This window comes from Oryzias latipes, chromosome 1, assembly GCF_002234675.1.
Source record: "Oryzias latipes chromosome 1, ASM223467v1".
NCBI classification, from domain to species: Eukaryota; Metazoa; Chordata; class Actinopteri; order Beloniformes; family Adrianichthyidae; genus Oryzias; species Oryzias latipes.
Genome location: NC_019859.2, coordinates 12,643,606 through 12,669,845, shown reverse-complemented (window position 1 = coordinate 12,669,845; position 26,240 = coordinate 12,643,606). Strand labels below are relative to the sequence as shown.

General features: G+C 40.5%; 2 protein-coding genes across 4 annotated transcripts; one reads left to right on the top strand and one right to left on the bottom strand.

Moving 5' to 3' along the window:
* The first annotated feature begins 14 nt into the window (after window positions 1–14).
* polq (DNA polymerase theta) lies at window positions 15–15,765 on the top strand. 2 transcript variants are annotated; one of them, XM_023956435.1, is made up of 35 exons: window positions 15–381; window positions 549–657; window positions 740–1,164; window positions 1,261–1,484; window positions 1,782–1,958; window positions 2,044–2,174; window positions 2,278–2,434; window positions 2,759–2,870; window positions 2,955–3,156; window positions 3,352–3,493; window positions 3,645–3,785; window positions 3,862–4,074; window positions 4,157–4,299; window positions 4,508–4,697; window positions 4,990–5,132; window positions 5,242–5,435; window positions 5,646–5,770; window positions 6,072–6,315; window positions 6,864–8,217; window positions 8,301–9,639; window positions 9,742–9,876; window positions 9,947–10,149; window positions 10,954–11,161; window positions 11,241–11,434; window positions 11,570–11,698; window positions 11,954–12,128; window positions 12,220–12,334; window positions 12,834–12,934; window positions 13,024–13,106; window positions 13,179–13,280; window positions 13,365–13,476; window positions 14,772–14,896; window positions 14,975–15,110; window positions 15,182–15,276; window positions 15,414–15,765. In XM_023956435.1, the coding sequence occupies exons 1-35, from the start codon at window positions 257–259 to the stop codon at window positions 15,525–15,527; spliced, it is 7,917 nt and encodes a 2,638-aa protein (XP_023812203.1). In that variant the 5' UTR covers window positions 15–256; the 3' UTR covers window positions 15,528–15,765. The 2 variants fall into 2 exon arrangements, with proteins under 2 accessions (XP_023812203.1, XP_023812195.1); XM_023956427.1 differs by having other exon boundaries at window positions 9,733–9,876.
* Window positions 15,766–15,905: 140 nt separating this feature from the next.
* Window positions 15,906–26,017, bottom strand: uba6 (ubiquitin like modifier activating enzyme 6). 2 transcript variants are annotated; one of them, XM_023956437.1, is made up of 32 exons: window positions 25,934–26,017; window positions 25,361–25,450; window positions 25,148–25,242; window positions 25,012–25,040; window positions 24,815–24,909; window positions 24,152–24,263; window positions 23,683–23,763; window positions 23,468–23,590; window positions 23,179–23,302; window positions 22,957–23,060; window positions 22,800–22,862; window positions 22,481–22,557; window positions 22,316–22,382; window positions 21,901–22,044; window positions 21,368–21,514; window positions 21,210–21,290; window positions 21,052–21,129; window positions 20,757–20,938; window positions 20,386–20,491; window positions 20,189–20,278; window positions 20,037–20,117; window positions 19,823–19,951; window positions 19,681–19,732; window positions 19,502–19,565; window positions 19,350–19,419; window positions 19,201–19,272; window positions 18,997–19,120; window positions 18,671–18,864; window positions 18,439–18,566; window positions 17,591–17,678; window positions 17,393–17,487; window positions 15,906–17,305 (listed from the first exon to the last, which is right to left on the bottom strand). In XM_023956437.1, exons 2-32 carry the CDS (start codon window positions 25,399–25,401, stop codon window positions 17,164–17,166), a joined length of 3,078 nt encoding a protein of 1,025 aa, XP_023812205.1. In that variant the 5' UTR covers window positions 25,402–25,450; window positions 25,934–26,017; the 3' UTR covers window positions 15,906–17,163. The 2 variants fall into 2 exon arrangements, with proteins under 2 accessions (XP_023812205.1, XP_020558505.2); XM_020702846.2 differs by having other exon boundaries at window positions 25,361–25,446; window positions 25,934–26,009.
* Window positions 26,018–26,240: the final 223 nt, after the last annotated feature.

Below are 26,240 nucleotides of genomic sequence, written 5' to 3'. Positions count from 1 at the left end.
CGAACAAATAGTTTAGGTTACAGTGGGTAGTTGAGGCCAAAAAATAATAAGTAGATAGGAACCTTTTAATGTGGCTCAACCTACGCTACTCCGGACAGTTTTAGTGAAACACCAACAATATTTTCCGGCGGACTATTTGAAATTGTATTTGTTTACACTGAGTAGACATAACAAACAATCAGAAGATTTACAAACCTTTTTGTCGTTTAAATTGGAACAGATTAAATCGTGGTGTGTCGTGAGTAACGCGTATGTCATGGTAAATAACGCCCACAATCGCAGTCTTTCGTCTCAGAGCTGCAGCCTTTTCGTTATGACCTCTGGTCCGAGTCTGAAAAAGAAAAACTACTTGGGGCAACACCAAATCAAAAAGAAAATAAGGTACAGCTATAAGCATTTAATTTACTTTGGTTATTTACTTTTTTTTATTAACCATCTGAGTTATAAAGTTTAAAAAGTAGCCTGGGTGTAGTCAGTACAGTTTAAAATCTAGTATTTTTTAATTTACTTGTCTGTATTTATTTAAAATGAAACATTTCTGGATGCAGCATCAACATTAATGATGAGCTGCCAGACAGAGACAGACCGTTGGAGAAAACCTGCCATCTCTCAGATAAATCAAGTAAACTAATGACCAATGCAAAGGAGGAACACGTGGTAAGTATGATTCTTTGACGTATAATACTTTGCCTTTATATATATATGTATACACACACACACACTTGTACATTTTTTTCAGTTAGGGGAGTCCACCATTGCTCCGGATAAAGAGATACTGCAAGTGTTTGATGTTTTTCCTCCTGTGAAGGACACACTAAACAAACATGTTCAGGAGGAACTGCTGTCATCAGATGCCTCTGTACCAGACTTAGCACCAGCAGCATACAGTAAAAAGGATATGGATGCCACACAGGTAAAAGTCGGGGCATTTTTCACAGAGAGTGGACCCCATACGGCCTTTAGTCCTCAGGAGGAAGACAGTCGACATAGAAGGGACTGTAGGAGACCAGGATGGAGAGCTGAATGCAAAGAACTTGCTCATAAACTACTCTTCTGCGAGGATTCTGGGAATAAGAAGGACACTCAAACAGATCATTCAGATCCTTCACATTGCGTCAAAGCTCAAGAAACTCAAAGCAGCCTAGAAGCAAGAACATCCGGCAAGTATGTTGTAAATTCAAAAGCGTTGGTTACATTCTCTCAATTTAGCTAACTTTTAAGCTTTTGTTTTATATTTCTCCTCTCTGTGTTTTATAAAAGAGATTACCTTGGAAGAAGACGCTCTCCTCTCCGTGGGTCAAGCCAGACTTCCAGTGCACCTCTGAATGTCTCGAGCGACTATATCTTGTTTAGCCCTACACGTCTTGCAGCCGCTATAAAGAGATCCAAACTGCAGAGATCAATTCAAAATCAGTCTGTTTCTGTTCTCACAGTCCCCAGCGGTTTGGAGCTCAGCACTCTCAACGATACTTTACCAAAGCCAGGTAGGGTACATTTGCACCTTTCTTTTTGCCATTTATTGCTTTTGTTTAAAGTAATTTTTAGATTATTTTGCTTTAAAATACCTTACAATTTAAGTAAATCAGAGTAATGCAGAAAGATGCATTTATGTAAATTTAAAATGTGAAAAGTGTGTGAAGCAAGATCAAACTAAAAAAAAAACTCAAACTGAATTATTGTTGTTGAACACAATGAACATTTACCTTTTGAAGGTTGAGTACATCCCAGCATAACTTCTTTTAAATGTTAGAAATGAAGGCAGTAACTTGTGGTTTTTGCAGGCATTGGATTGTGTGCCCCTGTAGAGCACGCTGAAAAGCTGCTGCTCTCCAGCTGGGGTTTACCCAAGCCTGTTTTAGAGCGATACCAGAAACATGGAGTGACTCAGATGTTTGAGTGGCAAGCTCAATGCCTTACTGTGGGACAGGTGCTGCAGGGAGGAAATTTGGTGTATTCTGGTAGGAAAGAAAACCTATTGCACAGTGATACTCACAGAAATTCACTTTAATGACTTGTTTATCCACATTTTTTGGGGGGATTCAGCACCTACAAGCGCTGGCAAGACCCTGGTGTCTGAGCTTCTGATGCTAAAGCGTGTGTTAGAAACGAAAAGAAAAGCTCTCTTCATTCTGCCATTTGTTTCTGTGGCCAAAGAGAAGATGCAGTACCTTCAGGTGAGGAGAGGGACTATTTTATTATTTAACCTTCAATTTCTACTTTATTTCCAAATGGAAAGTTTCTGTTTGTGGCTTAGTTTTGTGATGATTTTCTTTGTAGAGTGTGTTTCAAGAGGCGGGAGTCCGTGTGGAGGGGTACATGGGCAGTACTTCAGCAGCAGGAGGGTTCACAACTCTGGATGTGGCTGTTTGCACCATAGAAAAAGCAAATTCTCTAGTTAATAGACTCATTGAGGAAGACAACATGGCTCTTCTAGGTAATTTAACCATATTTACCCATCAAACAGTGTGAATGAATCACACTGTTTGAATTTAAACAGCTTTTGGAGGAAATTACATTGTGTCATTGTTGTTGGTTTTTTTTACAGTTTTCTTGTGTTTTATGTGTTTTTTAAATAATTGGGGCTTGATATGATTTTGAAGATCCAGTTTTAAATACTTTGCTTTAAACTTGTGTTTTTTTTCTTCTTCGTTTTTTTATAATTATTATTACAGATTAGTTGATATCAAAAAGGACATTTGCATACCCATAAATGTTGTTTAAAAACGTGTTGATTCATGTGTGATTGTTTTGGGGCCAGGCATGGTGGTGGTAGATGAATTACACATGGTTGGAGATTCTGGAAGAGGTTACCTACTGGAATTGCTTTTGACCAAAATCCTCTACATCTCTCAGAAGCAGAAAACGTCAGGGTTTGTGTGTTTTTTTTCCATCCTTGTTGCCCTTCCTCACATTCAAATTTAAACATTTCACATTTGTATTTTTCGTTTCCAAAGGTCTCTCTCTGAAGGTGTGCAGATAATCGGCATGAGTGCCACTCTGCCAAACTTGGCCCTCTTGGCTGGCTGGTTAGGTGCAGAGCTTTACCAGACAGACTACAGACCTGTTCCTCTGGAGGAGCATCTCAAGGTGGGCTGCAGCATCTACGACAGGAGCCTCTCTGTGGTCCGCCAGTTCACCCCTGTGCTGCACGTCAAGGTAACTCAGTTAGATAACTGAGAAGTGTTACAACATGTTTATTACAACCTAGTGCAATGGTTTTTTTTCAACATCTAAAGTCAAACTGAGAAACGGGCTGTTTTTGGACAATATAGTTACTTGGCACGAAATAAAAATCTAGCATCCAGATGAGAGGACAGTCAACACTAATATGATTCTGTTTCCTGTTCAAAGGGGGACGATGACCACATTGTGAGCCTGTGTTATGAAACGGTGAGGCAAGGTCACTCTGTGCTTCTGTTTTGCCCGTCAAAAAACTGGTGCGAGAAACTCGCAGATACCATTGCAAGGGAGTTCTACAATATCAGACTTTCTGGTATGTGAAATAATAAAATGATACGGTTTTATATTGCACATAGTGATAGAAAAGAGATTGTGATGCACTTTAAATGTTTTTTTTAACTTAAGACTTTAAGTCTTTGTTTTCTGCCCATCCGTGATCTTTAGTTGCATTGTCCTTATCACAGATGGTAAAGCTGAACCTCTGCCGGTGTGTCTGGATCATGACGGACTCATGGACGTTTTAGCTCAGCTTAGAAGAACTCCAGCTGGGTTAGATCCTATCTTGCAGCGCACTGTGCGGTGGGGAGTGGCCTTCCACCATGCTGGTTATTACTTTCATCCAACTCTTCATTATCAGTCTCGTAGCTTTGGGGAGACTGATGGCAACGTTCCTTTCTACAGGTTTGACCTTTGATGAGCGTGATGTGTTGGAAGGAGCTTTTCGCCAGGGCTTGGTCAGAGTCCTTTCTGCCACCTCTACTCTGTCTTCGGGGGTCAATCTTCCAGCCCGCAGGGTCATTATACGAACACCAACATTCAATGGACACTTGCTGGACCCACTCACATACAAACAGATGGCTGGACGAGCAGGAAGAAAAGGAGTGGACACTAGAGGTAGGAACTAACTAAAGTAGTTTACAATTTAAATGGAATGTGTTAAGCTTAGTGTATGTTATGTCATATCTTTCCATTGTAGGTGAAAGTTTGCTTGTATGTAAGAAGGCAGAGGAAAAGAAAGGGGCTAGTCTTCTAAGAGGTTCTCTTCAGCCAATCAGCAGCTGCCTGGTCAGACGAGAAGGTGAAGGAGTCGCCACAAGCATGCTGAGAGCCATCCTGGAGGTACAAATGAATCTGACAGCAATAAAAGCTGTACAAGTATCACGCCGATCATCTTTTGATCTTTTGTAAAATTGTTTTAATTATGATTATGCCGTTTTTAGGCAGAATAAAAAACCCTGTGTTGTTTTCTAGCACGTAGTCTCTGCAGAGCGGCAGGACGTTATCAGAAAATCCCCTCTGAGTTGTTGGCGTTTATGCTCCTTCACAGATAATTGTCGGAGGAGTGGCCTGCACTCCGCAGGATGTCCAGCGGTATGCTTCGTGTTCCCTTCTGGCTGCCAGCGTGAGATGTGACAGCAAAAAGCCGTCTGGCAAAGAGTCCAACAGAGGAGCTATTGAGGCCTGCGTTGAATGGCTGATGGAGAATGAATTCATCAACATCCAGAAAGATGAGCAAGGTAATGTAAAACCTGTCACAGCATTACATAATTGGATATAAATATATATTTCAGAAGTTATAGTCACATTTTAGCAAGAAAGGGCTTATAAATAGGAGTAGAAATCTTTTATTTATTTGTATGTTTGTTAGTGTGTAATACTTAATTTTTTTGACAAAAAAGGCTCCAGGAATCAGTTACAATCATGACAAATGTTTTCTTTGCAAACCAAAAGCTTAACAGCAACAAAAGAGGCCAAGACATGGAAAACCAAAATGCAGTTCATTGCATAATCTGACTATTCTATTTCCAGATGAACGATACTGTCCTACTCAGCTGGGTGCTGCCACTCTTGCTTCCTCACTCTCGCCTCCTGAGGCTTTGGGAATATTTGCAGATCTGCAGCGTGCCATGAAGGGCTTTGTTTTGGAAAATGATCTGCACATTATGTATTTGGTAACCACGTTTTCACATACACACTTTCAATTAACTACATTTTACGCTGACCCATTGTTAAATCCTAGAAAGAACAAAAGAAGCAGCATCATTTGTCTTGAATTTTCAGATAACCCCACTGTATGCGGAGTGGACCACTATTGACTGGTATCAGTTCTTCTGTTTGTGGGAGCAGCTGTCATCATCAATGAAGAGAGTGGCGGAGCTGGTTGGGGTGCAGGAGAGTTTCCTTGCACGATCAGTTAGTGGCAAGCTTGTTGCAAAGACAGAAAAGCAGAGTAGACAAATGGCAATCCATAAAAGGTACAGAACCGATTTTTAGTCTATTAATCTTCTCAAGACAAACGCACCACTGTTCTGATGACTTCTGTTGTGCTCCAGTTTTACCTCTGGAAAGCCTAACAGAATTGCTTTTGAGTTCTTTTTGTACTTGATCATTGAATCATTTAAAATAAAAATGGATAGGAACACTTTCATGAAAGAATGTGACTATTGTATTTAATATCTTTTCAGGTTTTTCACTACTCTGGTTCTCCAGGATCTGGTTAATGAAGTACCTTTGGGAACAGTTGCATCTAAATACAACTGCAATCGTGGGCAGCTGCAGTCTCTCCAGCAGTCTGCTTCCACATATGCTGGTAAGCTGATTACCAAACTGTTTTTTAGACACTTAAAAGCAAACATCAGTGTTAAAATTGCTGCCCATGCATTTCTAATAAACTAGGACACAGTGAGATATTAAACCCATCACGAGAAGAGATGAGTTAGATTTGGGGATTTTTCTGCATCCTATCATTGGTATTTTTAATTTGAAGGAGACAAAAGTAAAGTTTAAAAAAGTAAAAGAGAGAAGGCAAAACATGACAGCTTTTCTGGTGCTGAGTTACACATGTGGCTTGGAGAGAAACTTTTTCAGAGTTGTTTTGTTTCTTCCCTCAGGTATGGTAACAGTGTTCTGCAAGCGTCTGGGCTGGCACAACATGGAGATGCTGTTATCTCAGTACCAGACCAGGCTGAGCTTTGGGGTGCAGAGGGAGCTTCTTGACCTGGTCAGGGTTTCTCTTCTGAATGCAACCCGTGCCAGGGCGCTGTACGCCCAAGGACTCTGTACGGTTGCAGAACTAGCCAGGGCGACAGTGGCTGATGTGGAGAAAGCTCTGCGGAACTCAGTCCCATTTAAGAGGTAGGTTTGCACTCACATAAGAGGATTCAAATGATATGTATAAACCAGAATATTAGTTGATTTACTGCAACAAAACATAAAAACATTCATGCACACTGCAAAAACTAAATCTTAAGAAAGAAAAAAGACTTTTGTTTAATGAAAAATTGTCTTATTTTTTGTCTGGCAAGAAATATAATCTTATTAAGAAAGTTTTTTAAAAGCAAAAAAAATCTTAGTTTAAGAACACATCATTTTTTCTCTGAAAAAATGAACTCTTCAATGGGTTAAGAACTTTTGACTTATTTCTAAGGGGCCTTTTTGTGCAGTGATAATGATCCAGGAAAAAAATTACCGGTATATCAAGTCAAAAGGCTAATATTTCACTTTTAGTTTTGCAGATTTTTTCACATCAGCTGGCCGGATATCATATAATGCAACTTTTTTTGGCCAATGAAAAAGAATAGTAAAAAAAAGAAGTCTGAACTCCAAATGTGTTTTAAACAACACATCTAAATAAAACCTGAGTCCAAGTGAAGACTGAGTCTTGGTTTTGTTTTCTTCCTCAGCTCTAAACGTGCAGTGGATGAAAGTGAAGTGGAAGCAGCTGAGAGAAGAAGCCTTCGCTGCGTGTGGGTCGCTGGTGGACGGGCTCTGACGGAACAGGAAGCAGCTGTTGAGATAGTGTCGGAAGCCAGGCTTCTCCTTCGAGAAGACCTGGCTCAGTTAGGAGTTCAATGGGATCCAGCTGCTCTTCCTGCAGAGGCTTCTGTCGCCTGCAGCCCTGATGGTCATTCCAGCAGGGATTCAGATACTTCTAATCAGCTCAAAGAGGATAGAGAAGGTGGGAAAAGGATGGTTGTAGGAGAAGATGGCAAAAATGAAGACCCGAATGGATTGTATGTCAGAAAAAAAGCTCACACAGAAAGGAAGGAGGAAAAAATGAGAGCGCACACAAACAAACCAATCCAAAATTACACTGAAAATCCAGATAGGGCTGTTGAGAGGAAACATAATGGGGAGCATGAAAAGGCAGATCAGGGAGAGACAGGAAGGGCTACAAGCAAACCAGATGATCTTCAATCAAAACAGCCTGTGCCTGAAAAGAGCTTAACACAGGAGCTGGCTGAGATCATATCCAGCCTTTCACCCCAGCTGCTGCCGCCACCTCCGCCGTCACCTTCTCCGGCACCGCCTCCACGCTTCCGAGCTCCGATATCCAGACTAGAGTCTCAACAAAGAGGAGACAGAAGCATAGCAGTGGAAGAGGGCCTCACAAAGCTAACTACATCACCTTTGGAGCTTGAGAGGTTAAGGCACTCAAAAGCCTTAAGCAAAGTCCTCCAATCCATTCAGTGCATACAAGATTCTGTAGACCCTGGTGAGAAAGGAGACTCAAAAACCACCGTGATTTCCAATTTACAAAATTCTAAATCTCCTGTTGAGGTGTTAAACGCTGCTCAAACCTTTAGCTGTGCACAGGAAAGGGCTCCTGGATCTACAACTGCACATATTTCCAATTCCGTCCTGTCAGTATCCCCAGGATCAGTTGACAGATGCTCCCCCGAAGCCAAGCGGAGAAAGATTGATACCAAAGAGGCAGAGAAGTTTTCCTCACCCGAGTTGTATGCAGGTGATGATAGAGATGAAGAAGTTGATGTTCAGGCAAGTTTTGGTGATAGTTTTGAATTGGATACTCAAACAGAAAGAATAATTGTTCAACAAACACATCAACACTCAGATGAGAGCAGTGCAGGAACAGATCAGTCAGAAGCTCAACACATCAGAGAGGAGGAAGCAGCTGGAAAGCATCTCCAGACTAGTGATGAGAAAAGGAATGACAGTCCAGACAGTGCAACCCCCAAATTCAACATTTCTCTCACCGAAAGCCAAATGGAACTCATCCTGAACACCAGCCATCAGGTGAGCGACTGCCTTCTCCTATGATAAAATAACCAGAAATCTTTATCTTCTTTTATAATGTAAGACTGATGTTGGTTCCACAGAAATCTCCCAGTCCAGCTGCTGGTGACAACATAGACAAAAGGGAAGATCCAGGGGCTGCCCCTGAAAGCCCCAACAGAAGCAGCAGTTTGCTGTTTGACAGCCTGTATGACAGTCCCCTGTTAGAAGCTCTGAGGCCGGAACCGTCCGACGAAGAACCTAACACGGAGGCTGAGCATCCCTCTACAACCCAGCAGAGGCGACGCAGCGAGCTTTTGGCTAACCAGGAAGCAGAGGAGCAGGAGGGGGTCCGCTGGGGCGAGTCTTTCTTTAACCTGTCAGAGTGGGGCGACTCCCTCCTGGTTGGTGAACACTTTCTGGAGAGGCAGAATCTGCTGAGATTCTCAGAGCAGAGTGAAAAAGAGCAGATGGTGCAGCAGGCGATCAAGGACCAGGAAGACCAATCGGGTAATTTGATACAATTTGTCAATGAAGAACAAGGGGAAGAGCAGAACATTATTTCCAGAGGGGATGACAGGGGAAGGCAGTCAGATGAGAAGGAAGTAGCTGTTTTGTTAACCGATGATGAAAACTGTAAACACCCAAATGTCCAAAATCCACATAAACAATATCTTTATTGTAGCCCTGGATTACAAGATATATTTGACCGCTGGCCTAGTATGTCTGACCAGCCTGGCCTATCAGCCTCTGAAATGCAAGGCAATAGCGCAAATGCAGCAATTCAACCACAAACTGATGCAGCAAAAACCGAGCCACAAATAGGACGGCTCTCAGGATGTGGGGATGAAAATCCAATGCATAGGCCAGGCTCTGCTGGGGACCTCATTCCCCCAACTCAAGAAAGACCACCTGTCACACCAAGAGTAAAGCTGACCACTTCGTCGATCCATTCGCAAAGATCTACCCCTCGGCCACTTAAGCAGTCGACGCCCTCAAACCCTTCTCAAGTGACTTCAGGAAATGGTAATCTTCTGTCAGCAGTTGCCTCTGCCAGTAAACGGCAGGAAAACATCTCACCAAAAAAGGAACTGAAGTCTATTCCACACCAAAGCTCAAAACCCAATGCAAAACAGACTGACCAAAACATCCCACTTCCCACACAGTGTACTTCCCCTTCCTCCCCCGGGCCACGCTCTCCCTCCGACGCCGAGTCACCTGTGATTCCTGAAGGCTTTTCCCTTCAGTTGTCCCAGGATGAAACGCTCGGTTGTAGCAATCCCGGGACGTTCTCCATCATCGATGTAGCGAGTGATAGGCGACTCTTCGAAACGTTCGTGACAGAGTGGAAAACAAAGGAGCGCTTTGCTCTGGCTTTGGCCTGTGAAAAGAAGGAGCACAGCCAGCAGCAGGAAGGGGAAATAGGAGGCAAACATAGGAGAGGTAAATGTCATGTTGACTCACATTATACTAAGAAAATTTGATGAGGGTTATGATACAAATAGAACAATTATTAAATCATGCTTTTTTTCTGAGCTTCTTCAGTAACTAACCTGAAACCCAACGGACCAGATGGCTTCCCAGTTAGAAACAATGAAGGACTTGTTTTAATTGGACTGTCTGTCTGCTGGGGAGCCAGAGACGCATACTACATATCTTTACAAGAGGAGCAGAGCAAAGGTATCAACACACCAATGTTCGCCAATGTCAGTTTTTTATTTTTATATTAAACCTATTAAATATCCATCAGGTCTGAGCTCCAGTCTGGCTCCTCCTCCACTGGATGATGACTTGGTCGTAACTGAACGGTTGAAGCAGGTGAAGGAATGTCTGGGTGGACAGTCAGTTGACAATAAAGTACATGAAGTGGTCGCATATGATATCATCCAGGTGTACAAGACACTAGTCCTAAGCTGTGGAATCAGCTTAGAGGGAAACTGTGAAGATCCAAAGGTAAGGTGATCAGAAAAAATGAAACTGTTTATGTCTCTTTCTGCTTTAAAGAGCAATTTTGATAAACAAACCCCTTTACAAACTGGTGTTATTAAATCTAAACCGAAAAAATGTTATTATTTCATAACAGATTTTTTCTTTTAACAGAAAGTTGAATGTAATTAGAACAAGACTCGTTTTGTACACTGTCTCCTTTGCAAGGACAAAAAGATTAAGAAAAAACTTTTAAAAGACAAATAACATACATGAAGCACCTGAAAATTTGTTTTAAGATGAATTACTGAATGAGTATTAGTAGATTTAAGTGCTGTAAAGAGAAGACCTTGATAACAAGAAGTACGGCAGTGAAAGTGTAATAATTTGAGTTTTACAGTCAACTCTGAAAAATAAAACTGAATTCTTTTTTGAAATCTCAAATTTTGGTTTAACTTTCTAAAATATAAAAGAAAACTGTAATTGGAATGTTAACACATCCTTTATGAATCAGCAAAGAAGATTCTTTTTGTAAAAAGGTTATGTAAGAGATACATACAAACTTTCTCTATTTTTATGTCAATGTCAAAAGTTTATGTTAGTCTGGTGGACAATTTTGCTAAATAAATATTACATTTGACATGAGTTGTTCTTTCTTTTTGTCATTTCATTGTGATATGGCTGATAGTTACCTTCATTTAATAACAAAAAATAAATTTATCACAAATTTCATACAACCAAATGTATCCCTTATTTATAAACACACTTCTTTTTTCAAACTGCAAGTACCTTCACGATGCAGCAAAGTGACTTACAGTATGTCTGCTCTAGGTTGCATGCTGGCTGTTGGATCCTGGCAGCGAGGAGAGGACTATTTCCAACATGGTGACTGTCTACTGTCCAGAAGAACTAGCACTGCTAGAGGGGCTTGGAAATCCGCATTCATACTGTCCTCGTGTCAGAGCAGCAACCAGTAGCGTGCTACTCCACACTGTTATGAACCACCTCACCGGTCTGCTGGAGAAAGATGGCACTTTAGGTACCAAATCCCATCTGAGAGCTGTGCCAACAATTGAACGTTTATTTAAAGGTTTGATTAAATCCCACATTCATGTCAGATTTATTCAGGAACGTAGAGATGCCCTCCCAGGTTTGCTTGGCTCTTTTGGAACTGAATGGACTCGGCTTCAGCGTCGAAGAGTGTGAAAGACAAAAGCACGTGATGCAGGCCAAACTGTCGGCGCTGGAGTCTGAAGCGTACACTTTGGCAGGTCACAGCTTCTCCCTCACCAGTGTGGATGACATAGCACAGGTATGACACCTGACACCTACCATCTTCATGTTTTGAATCTGATAGTGAATCAGACAGAGAACATGTTTAAGCCATACCTAATTAACGGTGAACAATGTGTTTTTTAATAAACTGACACTCTTATTAATGCTCTAGGTGTTGTTTTTGGAGCTCCACCTGCCTCCAAATGGGGAGATTGGAGGTATAAGAACTAAGAAGACTCTGGGCTACACCAGAAGAGGCGGTGGCAGAGTAAGATTTGGGAAGCAATTCAGCACTACCAAGGTATATAGTTCTAGTTGAATCACAGCCACTGGATTTATTTACTGTTTTTAAAACCCCAAAATAAGTAAGAATTAAAAAAATGTCATTTATTTTACATTTATATAAAACAGTGTCATCAATTTACATAACATAGCAAAGCTTTTTTCTTGTCTCTAAGGACTTTTTTTTGAAGCAGTAATTGTTCTACTGTTCATGATTTTAATGCCTAGTCTTTAACCTTCTTCCTGGAACTAAGACGCGTATTTCCTGTTCCAGGATGTTCTGGAGAAGCTTCGTCCCCTCCACCCACTGCCGGGGGTCATTTTGGAGTGGAGACGGATCACCAATGCCTTAACAAAGGTGGTGTTCCCCCTGCAGAGGGAAAAGCAATATCACCCCACACTGAAGATGGACAGAATATACCCCATAGCCCAGACTCACACAGCCACAGGTACAACACAAACCACCTTTCCTTATGTTAGTCTAATAGTCAATAGATCTTTTTAATAGTGAATTAAAATGAATTTGTTCTCTTCCTTTAGGCAGAGTAAGCTTCACTGAGCCCAACATACAGAACGTTCCCAAAGACTTTGACATTAAAATGCCCACCATGGTAGATGAGAGCCCACCCTCACAAAACGCCCCTCACAGACCAGGGTAAATGCACGGTGGCTCACTGCATCTCCACTATTTCAACAAGAAACATTCATCCTTAAAACTAAAGTTTACAGTTACTTGTCCTGCAGCAGGGGGACTGCTAAACATAACTGTGCATGTAACTAAGCATGAACCCTAGATTATAATTATCCAATATTAAATGTTTACTATAATCAATATTGTAATTACCTCAACTGTTTTTGTCATAAATATTACTTAGTATTGGTCTCATCCATTTGCAAGAATCACATTACAAATTTCTCAAAACGAATGATTGTCTGATATTTTTGGGAATTATTAGTCAGCGGCAAGTTTTTTACTGAACCTCAGTTTATAAGATGTTCAGCTGATCTGTTTGTGAGCAGATTTAACCTAATAGTGCTGGGCTGTAAGCCCAGAGGAAGAAGATAGTAAGTTATTAAGACCATTATCTGCAAAAACATTAGAAAAGCGTAATTAAAAAAGAAATGTTGACTGATTTCGGCTGCTGTGGTTGCAGAAAGAAAAGGCGACCTTTGACACCAGCTCTTACCCGTGGACTTGCAGAACAAGGGCCAGCTTTCTCTGTCAGCATGAGACATGCTTTCGTTCCTTTTTCAGGTTCGTTTGGTGACAAATCTCCCAATAAAGACTATATTTGCTTGCTTGCGACTGCATCAGGAATTGCATTTGTTTCTACCAAACCGTAGGTGGAATGATATTAGCGGCTGACTATTCACAGTTAGAGTTAAGAGTGCTGGCTCACCTATCAAAGGATCAGCGCCTCCTTCAGGTCAGTAGCACATCTATAAAACCCGTGATAGTTTATGATGAGGTTCGACCCCTAATGGTGTATTTTCACAAGGTGCTGAATGGAGGAGCAGATGTGTTTCGATGCATTGCCGCAGAGTGGAAAAATGTTGACCCAGAGTCTGTGCAAGACAACCTCAGGCAACAAGCTAAGCAGGTCCAACCAGACAAAAGAAGAGAGTAACAATAACGCACAATGACACATTGCCACTTGTAAGCTTAACTGTGTGTTTGTTGGCAGATTTGCTATGGCATCATCTATGGAATGGGAGCTAAGTCTCTGGGGGAGCAAATGGGAGTGGAGGAAAATGATGCAGCGTGTTACATCGAGAGTTTCAAGGCCAGATACAAAGGTAGGTATGTTACTAAGCTGTTGCCACAGTGACTGAGTTATCAGGTATCACTAAAAAACACAATTTATGGCTTTATCATAGTAGTAGGTTTAGGGTCCAGATGGCCCCTAAACCTACTACTATGATGGAATCAACCTGGATGAATGACAGTCTTCATAGACACAATTTATGGCTATTGACAATAACTTATACTGTCACCAAAACAAAGAAATCTGACAAATGTTCACTTTGGGACTGCCTATGCTTCAATAACAAAAAAATTATCCCTTTTTCATTTTTCTCACACATTTTTTAGGGTTTGAGACTAATGCCAAATTCAGATTACATGCAAACCCTCCAGACTTTGTTTTCCACAATTCCTTATGACACAAAGAAAGACTATCCTAAATGTGGTTCCAAATGCCTTAAAATTTTGAGAATATTTCTAATTGAGTGTTGTTCTGTTTGATAAAGTGAACTGTTGCTATGGTCTTTTGAGTCTATTATGCCTACATGTGAAGACTCACTCCAATAAAAATTTCGTTTTTTCAAAATGTTCTTGTGGCCGATTTCTGATGACATAACCGGTATTAAGAAAATTCTGCTCAAAATTTAATTTCTTTATTCAAATAGTTTTTAAGCAGGAGCTGACGAAAAAATACTAGCGCTTAAGTGTGACAGAAAATACACAAGGCGAGCCACAAATTCCCTGCAATGGGGACGGGAAGGGAGGGTGGGGTTTCTCCAAGCCAGTGGTCCCTCCCACAACTCAGATTTGTAATTTCTAATGAACTACTGCCACCCTGTAGAAACTATGTCTTTGAAAATGACACAGTTTTTTTAAAATGTGTCTTATATATATTCTATATATGATTAAAATATATAATTAAAAGACCACTGGGAACACTTTTATAATAGATCAAAAGATGATCAGTCTTTAAGTTTGTATCCTTTGATTAATACTGCCACTTTCCAATTTCACAAAAGTTGAAGTGAAAATTGAAGTGAAATCAAACTACCAGCTGATTAAAATCTTAACAAAAATGAAGACATGGATGATTTAGGAAAAGTGGTAGAGATATGAATATTTTAGGAATAGAAGGCCGCTGGTAAATATCAGTTCTAGTTATTGTTTTTTATGTTGTAACCAGCTTCCTGACACACAAAGGCTAACAAATGAACTGATGAGGAGCAGCAAACAAATTGTCAATAATCTAAGTGCATACTATTTGGGATAATCTGGGATTATGAAGGGGAAAAAGTGTTTGTTTCAGTTTTAGATAGAGGAGAGAACTTTCAGTCTTGTCTTGTTTCAGGGATCAATGCTTTTCTTAAGCAGACAGTGAAAAACTGTATAAAAGATGGCTTTGTCCAGACACTGATGGGCCGCAGGAGGTACTTACCTGGAATTCTCAGCTCTAGCCCCCACATCAGAGCACACGTAAGCGTCCCTTTAGTAGGTGCAAAGGTTTTAAAACTTTTTTTTTTTTTTACAAACATGTACTTTTTTCTCATATAGGCTGAGCGGCAGGCAGTCAACACAACCGTGCAGGGTTCAGCAGCGGATATAGTAAAACTCGCTACTGTGAACATCCAGAAACGGCTACAGAAAACGTATCCCGCCGCGCCACCTTCTCACCAGCACCTTCACACAGGTGACCAAACAACAGTTTCACGTAAGGAAGAAGTGTTCACTGTTACAAAATCCTAACTCTCATCTTTGCAGCTCGTAATCAGCGCAGGGCTGTCAGGGGAGCCTACTTCATCCTGCAGCTGCACGATGAGCTCATCTATGAAACAACACAAGAAGACCTCATTCAGGTGGGACATCAATCCTTTCAAAGTCTTGTGTACTTGAAATACTTGGTTTATTTTCAACCTAATAGTAAACGATGTCTACTGAATGTGTTTCAGACACCCTTAACAGAGAGAACTGTCCAAACCTTTGTCCCCAACAGGTTGCACAGATCGTCAAGAGGGAGATGGAGTCTGCAGTGAAGCTGTATGTGAAGTTAAAGGTCAAAGTGAAGATGGGCTGCAGTTGGGGGGACCTGCAGGATCTGGATATATGAAATGACTGTCATAGTGTGCAATTTAGTTTTTACTGTGTAACATGAGATGCTGTCTTTTGCACATATTTTAAATACTGTCAGCAATGAAATGGAAAAGAAATGCATTTAATTTACATGTACATAACCTGTTGAATGAATGTACGAATGCTTTTACTTGAGTGGAGCTACATTTCGTGGATTTTGTGCCACAGTTATGAACATTAAATATTTGTGAAAAAGTGATGTTTTAAGACTTTAATCTTGAGGGCATGTTGAAATCAAATTTCATTGGACAGACCATTGAGCCTACCATCACAAAAAAAACATCTGTGGATCTGACACGTTTCTTTAACTTATGAACGTTTTTTAAAAGGCAAAGAACTTTTTTTCCACCACGGATCTTTAAAATCAAGAGAAGTACAGAGTTTATTGATTTCATTCAAAACTCCATGAACATTTTGTCAAGACAGTAGAATACAGATTAGCTCAAAGACCCTTTTACAACATTGGAGTGGAATTTAAAGGACAATTGATTTGCCTGAATTGACACTATTCATTAACAACAAACCAGTACACCATGACAGAGGGCATCAACGCAGGCTCCATTTGAAAAAACAAAAAGAACAAATAAATAAATGTCACAGACATGAACTTATAAACAAATATGTCAAATAAACCACGAAGAACAGGGATTTAAAATAGAAAATGTTGGTGAAATAAATGTTCCCAGATGTTGGTACAAATGTTGCTTGCTGTCAAAATAAGGTTTTTTCTTGTGCGAAACAAATTAATAATGCACAACATCAAAATATGTCAAATGCAATTGTTACTCAAGTAAAAAAAAAAAACTGGGTAAGGCTAGCAGCTACTGATGGTCCTACTTATCAAAAACTTCATCCATCAGATGCATATTTTTAGGTGCAAAGTGATAAAACTGCTGCTTTTCTATAGAAATCTTAAAATGTTCAGGTGTTATCCATCGCCATTGACGTAGACTCGTCTTTTGTGAGGCAGTCAGAGCTTAAAGAACAATCATTAGAAGACACAATAATAACCAACATCTTTGGTGGTTTTGCCACTGCTTTAATGCTGAACCGTTCAAATACACAACAGCTGGGTTTGTTCCTTAACTGGAAAAATTCAGGGGAAAAAAAACAAAAATATGTGGTGACTGCCAACTATCGGTGTTTATTGTGTCAACAGCCCCGCTCACAGAGTCGTTTGGGCTCGAGCAGAATTTAAAATTAAAGTGAAAAATGGGCTGTGAGTGGGAGGATGTGAGCTTTCTGTAAACAGTTATATTTAGGCTTAGAGCCGCAAACAGAAAAAAAAAAAAAAAAAAAAAAGAAGTAAGGCATCGGCACAAGCGTTTCACCAGAGTGTAAAAAACAGAACGGGGAGAACATATGTACAAAAGGTACAACAGTAAGTGCTACTTGAGCAGCCTTTTGTGTTTCACTGGCTAGATGTGAGGCAAAAAGAACCTAAACCTTTCTCGCAGGGGTTGTGCTGGGGCTCAGAGCTCTGACCCGGTCCCACAACTTCCTGTGGGAAAACCCTTGGCCCTGGACTTGCATTCTTGGGGCATATCAGTTTATGTAAAAATTAAGGGGGGAATAAGGACACAGGAGGCTTGGAGATGACATCATGCAAGCGGTCAGGGCGCCTTCCCATCGGGGCTGAAGTAGTACCTGACAGGAGGACCTGGAAGATCCTCGTCTCCGTCTGCTTCCGGAGCAAAAGAGACGGTAAGGTCAACGTAGCGGCGGTCAACTGATGGCTTGATAAGCTTCTGCATCCTGTGAAAGTCCAAATAAACATGTATTTAGATAAAGCATCAAAATGATCAATAAAAGAAGGACACAAACTCAGACTAAAGCACTCACGTCAGTTTGAGCCTCTTTGAATGTCCGGGCATCACAGGCACATACAGCATCTTCACACCATGGACCACCATGGTAGGTTCAATCGTATACTTTTCCTGCAGGTATGTAAGAAAGTTGAGTTATTTGACTAATAAACAAGTCTGGCAAAACACAACAGTAGCCAAACCACTAAAGCTCCACAGTGAATGAACGTCTCACCCTGACTGCGTTCATGAAGTCAGACAGAGTGAAGTCCTCATGGCCAAATATGGTCCAACAATCCCAAATGGTGAAGGAGAGGTTGTTCCTGAAAAATGTCACACACTTGTCACTGCATGTAAAAAACGCAGGATGTGTGTATGTGAGAAGTAAGTCATGCAATTTACTTATGGCCCTCTTATGTAATGGCTCTGTATTATAACCCCCCCCCCATCTCTAACATCCCACTCCCTCCCTCTCCTTTCCTTTTACATTTATTATAAATAAAGCTTAGCCTCAAATACAAAAACGGGGTTTATACAAATATACACTCAGTCTGTCTGAAAATCCATAAACCCCTATTGTAACAGTCAAATCTGTCCAACACAAGAGGCCTTAGCTCTGATCTGCTCGCCCAGCTGTTGGACAGGACAAGTTTAAAAAATAAAATAAATTAAAATAAAATGTGGGATATCACAAGATTAACATTAAAATACTTTGCTAGACAGCACATTTCCAGTAGGTACTGGTGATCAATTTGATTTGTTTCTAGATACACTTCTCCTTTAAAAAAACGTTTTGTGTGCTTAATTAAAAGTAGCTTTTACTAAAATTAGTGATTAAAAATGAACTAAAGTGGAGCTTTCTGTAAAAAAAAAAGAAAAAAAATCAGGAAATCCTGTATCAAAAAGGTCAAAGTGCTTAAAGAAAGAGGAATTTATGGATTTGATGAATGGAAATTGAATTTTCTAAATGAAAACTGATTAAATACAATGTTTCTTAAACCCATCCCTAACTTTGAGTGCAGAGAATTTGTGCTAGGTGTATTTTAGTTACGTTTTGTAGGAAATACCTTTAAATACTCCTACCTGATGACCGTCCGTTTAACAGGAGCAGTCTCACTGAGCACCACGACTGGAATGGCCAAGTTGAAGAAACAGTTCTTGAAGGATTCAAACCCATAACCTCCAACAACCTTGACTAATTCCAGTGCAACCTTTGTAAAACAAAACAGCACAAAATGTAACTTCTATTTCTAAGTTGAAATCTTTTGAGTTTTTTGGAGAAAAACATTAAAGATAACCCAGTTCCTGATCTCACCAGTCCAGACACAGCAGCTGTTGCTGTGGCGATGGCGGGAATGATCTTTCCAGCGATGCGTTTAGTCTTCAGCCTGTCAGCCGGCTCTATGGAGTACATCCTGGCTCTGAGGGAGGACGCCGATGTGACAAAATCAATATGGCCGTTTCTGTCGTTGTCTTTTTCAAACTGGAGGGGGTTCATTCGTAACGACTCTGCAGGAGACGAGAACAAAAAAGGGTTTTTAAAAGCTGCAAGACAAGTCTGTGTGTTTAAGGCATTGTCAGGGTTTCGACATCAGCTTTAGATCTTAATTTGACTGGTCTGTTTCGGCTCTTTTTATATACCTGGTGTGACGCCGTCAGTAGAAATGGCCTCTTCCAGCTGTGCGATGGCTTCCCTCTCCTCTTCGCTGCTTAAAGGCATCTTCATCTGGTCGGGCTTCTTTGCAGTCTCATCGGTCACTATACTCTGTCAACAGCAGATTCCCAACCGTCAACATTTATAAAGCTGACAGAGTTACCAAAGACCAGATCAAGTAAGAATCTTACTTTCTCTAAGGGTCTGTACTCGGGGATCTTGACATCGGAGAGGATCTTTGACACGGCATCCTCGGAGAGATCCTTTCACAAGAAAGCCCAGTGAGTACAAGTGATCCTACCTTTGATTGACAGCAGAGACACGGGTGTCATAGGCCTACCTTTTCTGAGAAAGGGATGTTATAAATCTCAGCAAAAAGCCGGGCGGCGCTGACAATGAAAGTGAAGTGCCTGACGGGAACAGAACAGGGAGGTGTAAACCAAAAAGGAAGGGCAAAAACCGCACAAACTTCCAACTTCAGAAAACACTCACAAAGGGTCCTTTAGGTCAAACTCGGTTGGAGTTGGGGGTCTTTTTGGGGACTGCCAAAACAAACCTAGAGAGGCAGAAGAGAGCAGACACATTATCGCACAAAAAGCAATAATCTGATGTTTAAAGGCCTAATCCTATTAGGAATTTGGAAGTGATCAACAAAGAAAAAAAATACTTACTTCCATCTTTTAACCTTGTATCCAGAGGAAAGGAGTGCAACAGCTGTAGAGCCTAAAGAAACAAGAAACTGTGAGGCTTAACATCCAGTTGTGGCTTTCATTTTTCTTTAAATTTAAAGATTTAAATTTTAAGGTTGCTCACCTTTCTCTTAAAATACTTTTCAAATTTTAAACGGGCGATGATGACGCACTGTTCCCAGTGACTAGGCCTTCTGCTTAACAGCTTAACGACCTGGAAGGCCCCCTCCATACTTTCCCCCACCTGCATTCTCTGCACACACACAGTCAAATGAAATGTTTACAGCTGCTGTGTATTGAATGATTCCAAGCTATGTTTGTGTCTGGGGAGCTTTTACCTGCAGCACCGCTTCAGCTGAGACATGCGTCTGCCAGAAGGAGTTGTACATGGAGGGTTTGTGGAAAAAGGCACTCTCAAACTAGATCAAATGGAAAAATTATAAGTTAATTTAAGAAACAAAACACTTTGAGAAAAGTCAAAGGGTCACACCTTGTCTCGGGCCCACTGAATTGTGTGCTCTATAACAGAGGGAAAGGACTTGAGAGTGCAGAAGGGGATCTCCTCTTCGGGGGGGTCCCTCTGGGAGCCAAAGAGACAGATGTGTTGTAATAGAATAAAAAATAAATTTAAAAAAAAGAAAACATTTGGCCACACATATGACCAGAGACAGAGTTGGATGGACTCACATGGCTGTTGTAGGACTCTGTCAGGTATGGCACAATGATCTCGGTGTGTCCTTTTGTCCCCATGGTGCCAGAATCCAGGAGGGGTCTCTGATTGCACAAGCAGCGGCTGAAAACGACACGTTTTTCACATTTCACATGTATTTGTTTGTAGGATAAGCCCCTTGAGATGTGTCATCTCGTTTTCAAGATGAACAGGTTTAAACATGAACTAGCACGTTCATTTTACACAAGATATACTTTGGATAAAAACATCGAGTTCAAATGAAAAAGGAAAAAAAAAAAGACTGTTGCAAAAGAATCAAGAACCAAAGGCTAATTTGGAGGAACCCTTTTCAACTGTATTGTTGAAAAACTGCCTACTCCTCACACACCTGTCCACATATCTCCGTGCCTCCACGTTGTCCAGCGCAGTGACCACAACGTTCAGCGAAGAATAGAAGGAGTCGCTGTAGATGCTCTCGGTAGCCGGGCACACTTTGTTTAAGTGGGCATCTATCTGCAGCTCTGGGTTGATTTCACGCGTTGCTTCTGCTGCTGTGGTGCTCTTTGGTGTCTGAGTGCAGAGAGACGATTAAGAAATTAAATAAAAAAAGTATGATTATATGTTTGGAAGAGAATTCCATTGATTAAAAAAAAAAAAGGGCCGTAATCGAAAGATGTGCTTACCTGGATATGATGCGGTCTGAAGAGAAACTGCCTGTTAAGGTTGGACTTTTCTATCAGGTCTGGGTCTGTGATGCACACCTGTCAGGTGAAAAACAACAAATCATTTTAGAAATGTACACGCAATAAACAAATGTTTATTAATAAAACGATATGCTCACCTCTCCTAAGCTTTTAGCCAGGCCCACTCCAAGAAGAGCAAAATTTTTTAGCATCTCGCAACCTATGGCACCACAACCAACCTTCGAGGAGAAAATAATGGACGTTTTTATCCAGACATCAACAGTCTTTGGTAAGGTTAATACAGGCCGGCTCGTACCATGAAGACCCTGAGCTTGTGCAGTTCAAGCAACATTGATTCTCCGATGCACGCTCGTAATCCGTCATATCGATCGCCTCTGGGGAAGAACTCCTCAGCAGACAGGGACTGAAGAGGCCGGACTACCTCCAGAGCATCAAGATAAAACTAAACAGGAGAGAAGCGGTATTCAATTAAATCAAATCAACAGTGAAAAGTCAGACTCTGATCATCTTTTGATCTATTTTAAAGCTTTTCCAGTAGTCTTAATTATTGTTGTGCTGTTTTTAGCCAAAATCAAAGAACAAAAGCACATGTCCTGTTTTCTAGGACATCGTTTCTGCAGAGAGGCTGTAGTTTATTAGAAATTTGCCTACGAGTTGTGAGCGGGACTGTTGGCACGGAGTAAACCCACCCCAACTTCCCATCATCTGTCTGTTTATACCAGAGATGCCTGAATTTGGGCACCTCTGGTCTCATCGGAGCAGGTCTTTAAATATAAAAAAATAAATAAATAAAAGAAATCACAAAGAAGAACAATTTTAGTAACCTACCCATTGCTGCAGAGGCCCAAACTTTCCAGTGATGGCCTTTAAAACTTCCTGACTGGCTATTCCTCCAGCTGCTGCAGCTAGAGGTGGAAGAGTCCCTCTGGCTGTTTTAGACATGCAGCGCACCAACTCAGCGTTCACAGGAAGCTGTGGGGACAGAAAGAGGAGACTAAAACTTCAGCAAAAAATACATAAAAAAGCAGCAAGATTAAAGATGAGGAACAGTAGAGCTACCTTGTATAGATAAGTGGCAGAATAAAATCTGAAATAATGGTTATAAGAAAGGCAAAAATCTATTTGGCTAAATTTTAAATTTTTGTTCAACTTCATAGTGTTCTAAAAAAGGTGCAAGATAAATATGGATAAGGAACTCTCCGGGACACATTTGACTTTAAAGCTATAATTGGAAAACACTTACTTTGTTCTTATGAGTGACACTGACTTCCTCGGTTAGCTTTAGTAGAGCCTCGGCGTCCTCTAAACATCTGATGACATCAAAGCAAAACTGAGGAAACCTTCAAACAGCTCATTACAGTTTTTTTTTCCCAAATGAAAGCATAAAAAAATCTAGAAGTCTGATTACCCAATGTTGGGAAGTCTGCCGTGCTTTTCCTGGAAGGCATCTAGTGCCAGCATGGCTGCATGAATGTGTAACGGAGCCTGATGGGAGGATTTCAAACCACAGTGAGGTTTCCAGACAACTCAAAAATATGTCTCACACATGACAAACTCAAGGAATTTTGGGGCCTGATCAAACCCAACCACTCCAAGGTGAAAGTTGGTACACTGCTTGTGTTACCATGGTGATTTGTGTGGAGTAGCGAGGCAACCTCGTAAGGCTGCAAACCAGAATTAAGGCCAAACAACAAACCTGTCCACAACTGAGTTTTTGAAAAACTCACCTCTGGTTTACTGAGATCTGGAATTAGGACCTGAGGATCACACAGCTGCTGTTCTAATGTTTCCTAAAAAAAAAAAAGTAAAACATGTAAAGTCGTGTGCTCAAATGTAGTTATTTGAATATGTCTGCATTATTTTTTACATTTATTTTGTACTCACAAATTTGTAAATCTGAGGAGTTTTAACCATAACAAAGAAGCCTCCGTGTTCATATGGCTGGAAGTGCGACGTGTCTCCTATTTCAAAGCTATGGGAGGAAATGACTAATGCAGCAAACACATTCACACACCCAGAGAAACAGAAACAGGACAAATGTTACTTAGATTAGGTTACTTTTGTATTTGCATGTGGTGGCATTGATGTGCTGGATTAAAGACCCACCTGAAACCTGCCGTGTGGTGCCATTGAGCTCCACCATGCCATTGATTTCTCTAAAGATAACGCTCTGGCCCGTCTGCAGACCATGGGGTTGGTTGTCTATGCAAGTAACCACCCCAGAATTGTCCTGAAAAAAATATGGAAAAAAAAGAAGAAAAGGACAAGTTCAGCAACAAAACAAAAATATCAGGATAACTGATTAGATAACTTTATGTAAATTCCAAGAGGCATAAGCAGAGGAACAGGGAGGAGTCTTAATTTGAAGAACAGAATGTGAAAGTATTATGACTACCTGAGTGATACTTTGGATGAAAATCTCCTTGAGCTCCTCCCCTGTGGGATCCGAGACCTCAAACGCTTCTCCGAAATCACAAAAGACCCGGACACAGATTCCATAAGCGTCACTAGAGATAAACTAACACAGACATATTTTTTATTTTAAATAAACCGTTTTTGTTATAAGTAATATTGATCTTGGTAAAACCAGGGGAATGACTGTAAACTCACTCTTATGGGAGGCTGCTGGGAGTGGCAGAACTTATTTATTCTCTTCTGCAGGCTCAAGCTGGACTCTGTCAAAATCACACACTGCAGGGGAAAGCACAGCAGTCAGTATATAGTAATACCTTCAGGAATACAGGAATAATCTTGTCTTAAATTATGACAAAAATTTTCTTTCATAAAAGTTGACAGTACAATTTAATATAAAGCTGCCAATAGCACAAGAGCATTTGCAGATTTCTTGCTGATCTGACGTTTTTTCTGGAAAAATTCAACAAACTAGTCCAAGAACAGCATAACGTCTTCCAAATGTAGGTGGTGGACATGTGCTAGTAAACAGTAGCAAAAGAAAAAGCAGAAGAAGCCTCTGCCAGCTTGTCCAGTGTGAACACCCAAATGTGTGTTATAGAACCCAGGTTTAGGCGCCACACACGCTCGGTGTGAACATAACATAACATAAAATATGTCGACTTACCTGATACTTTTTGAGAAAACTCAGGTCAATGTTGTCATCCAGGGGACAGGAGGACATGTCAACATGAACATAAGGGTTCAACTCCCCAACACGAGGGCACACTGCTTCCACCCTGTAACAGGCAAAACAAGAGGCTGAGTATTGGTACACAAGACAAAATCCACAACAAAAGGACAGAAAAAAAAAGAAAAAACTTTTTCATAAGTAACGATAAGATCAAGTGGCTATTAACTAATTTTCAAGTTCTCTCATCTAGGCTTCTACGCATGTTATTTAGTAACAAATGAGTTGACAAAAGCCATGCATAGACCTGAGTTTTTGCTGCACCTAAAGTCCTACTCCGATCATCTTTTGATCTATTCAAAACGTGTTCCCAGATGTCTTTTAATTATGATCATGCTATTTTTTTTCTGGGACACAGTTTCTACAGGGCAGTAGTAGTTCATTTTAATAAATAACAAAAATATTCAGAAATGCAGTATAAAGCCTAATATTTTTTTATACATGCCCTCCATCATGAGAAAAATTGCCACAAAAACAAATTAAAAACACCAAAAACCTGATTTTTAATTGAAGTGGTTCTTTACAAACCAATTCATAATCACATATAGCAGTTAATCATCTTTAGAAACCAATGCTTGGACTTGCAGAATGCATTATTACCTCTTCCTCTGGTTCAATACGTCATCTCTACGGATGAAGAAGTTACACCCCAGATCCCAAGTCTCACACAGTTTCGTGTCATGGAGAGTAACCGTCTGTTTAAAAATAAAAAATATATATATAATAAAACCCCTTAACTAAAAAAAAAAAGACATGTTTGCTATTTTATTACAAGAAAAGTTTAAAAGCCCTCTTACCTTCACACCTGCCAGAGTTATATTCTTGGCTGTAAGAAGGAAATGATTGAGTATGATTTTTTTTTTTTTTTTTTTTTTTGAATCTATCAAAGATAAAGAGTTGTGGTGCAAACGTGTGTCCTCTTCTCTTGCTCACCTATCTCCACTCCCAGTGCTCCCATTCCACTAAGAAAGACAGAGGACTGGGCCATCTGCTGCATGGCACCGTCTCCAAGCACATATCTCTGGCGGCTATTAGGAAGCACATAAATAAAGATGTTAGCTACACTCACCAAGGAGACAGACAGCTGCACGTGGAGCTTCAGGTCATCAGAAGAAGAAAAAAAAGAACACCAAAAACTGCACTTGCCTGTAAAGTGAGTCGTCAATCTCCATCAAGTCTGCAGCCATGCTGGGAGGAAAAGGGCTGATTCAGCCGGTTTAAAGATAGCGACTCTACCTTAAGAAGAAGGTGCACGTAACAAATAGAAAGTTGATATCGAAGATGTGAGACACTTTAGTGTAAATAGATGCAATGTGGACCAACGCCCTATTTATTAAAAGTATAGCTTGGCGGCTAGCTGACATTTGATGGGAGGCAAGTTGTCAACAGTAACAGTTCACGGTTAGAACTCGTTACATAGGACTTGTTCTGATCAAATGTTACAACGACTACAAATTGTTTATAATGATCGCGCATGCTCGTTTCTAATCTCGAGAGGAAAAAGCAACGTTAGCCACAAGCTAGCCACGGATTTCACTTCTGCCCAGTTACCGGTAGCGAGGACAGCCACCGTAAACTCATAAAAAGTGGTGACACACATTTGTTAATATAATATGCAACTTTCCGGGTTGTTCAATCTTTTAGAGAGATCTCCAACTCAGCGAGGACAATGTAGGTTTTATTATTTATAGAGTTAAAAACTAAACCCAAACGACTTACGTTAATAGCTGACAGTATGCGCGACGGTCCTCGGCGAATGAATGGCTGTGAGTGGTTGAAAATTTGAAGTGGTTCCGGGTTACAGTAATCACGTGATAGCAGTCATCCAATCATGTCGTGGTGATTAAAATGAGTATTACAGTACATAAACTAATACTAATAATAACAATAATAAACTAAATCTGCATATTTTTTTTAGCAGAACGGCATCATCTTAAAAAACCCTATTGGTATTAATACGTACCATTACATTGTGTTTGATCATATTGTTTTTCCAGCTATTTCCACCATCTGTACTAAATTATCT

What these genes read in the sequence shown, in the direction of transcription:
- polq (XM_023956427.1), top strand. Translation starts at nt 257, where the DNA reads ATGGTAAATAACGCCCACAATCGCAGTCTTTCGTCTCAGAGCTGCAGC. An exon ending in AGTGGCCTTCCACCATGCTG is followed by an intron (nt 3,786 to 3,861) that starts GTTATTACTTTC and finishes TCCTTTCTACAG; the next exon opens with GTTTGACCTTTGATGAGCGT. An exon ending in TGCTGAGAGCCATCCTGGAG is followed by an intron (nt 4,300 to 4,507) that starts GTACAAATGAAT and finishes GCTCCTTCACAG; the next exon opens with ATAATTGTCGGAGGAGTGGC.
- uba6 (XM_023956437.1), bottom strand. Translation starts at nt 25,401, where the DNA reads ATGGCTGCAGACTTGATGGAGATTGACGACTCACTTTACAG. An exon ending in AGTACAGACCCTTAGAGAAA is followed by an intron (nt 19,121 to 19,200) that starts GTAAGATTCTTA and finishes TGCTGTTGACAG; the next exon opens with AGTATAGTGACCGATGAGAC. An exon ending in TACTGACGGCGTCACACCAG is followed by an intron (nt 18,865 to 18,996) that starts GTATATAAAAAG and finishes CGTCTCCTGCAG; the next exon opens with AGTCGTTACGAATGAACCCC.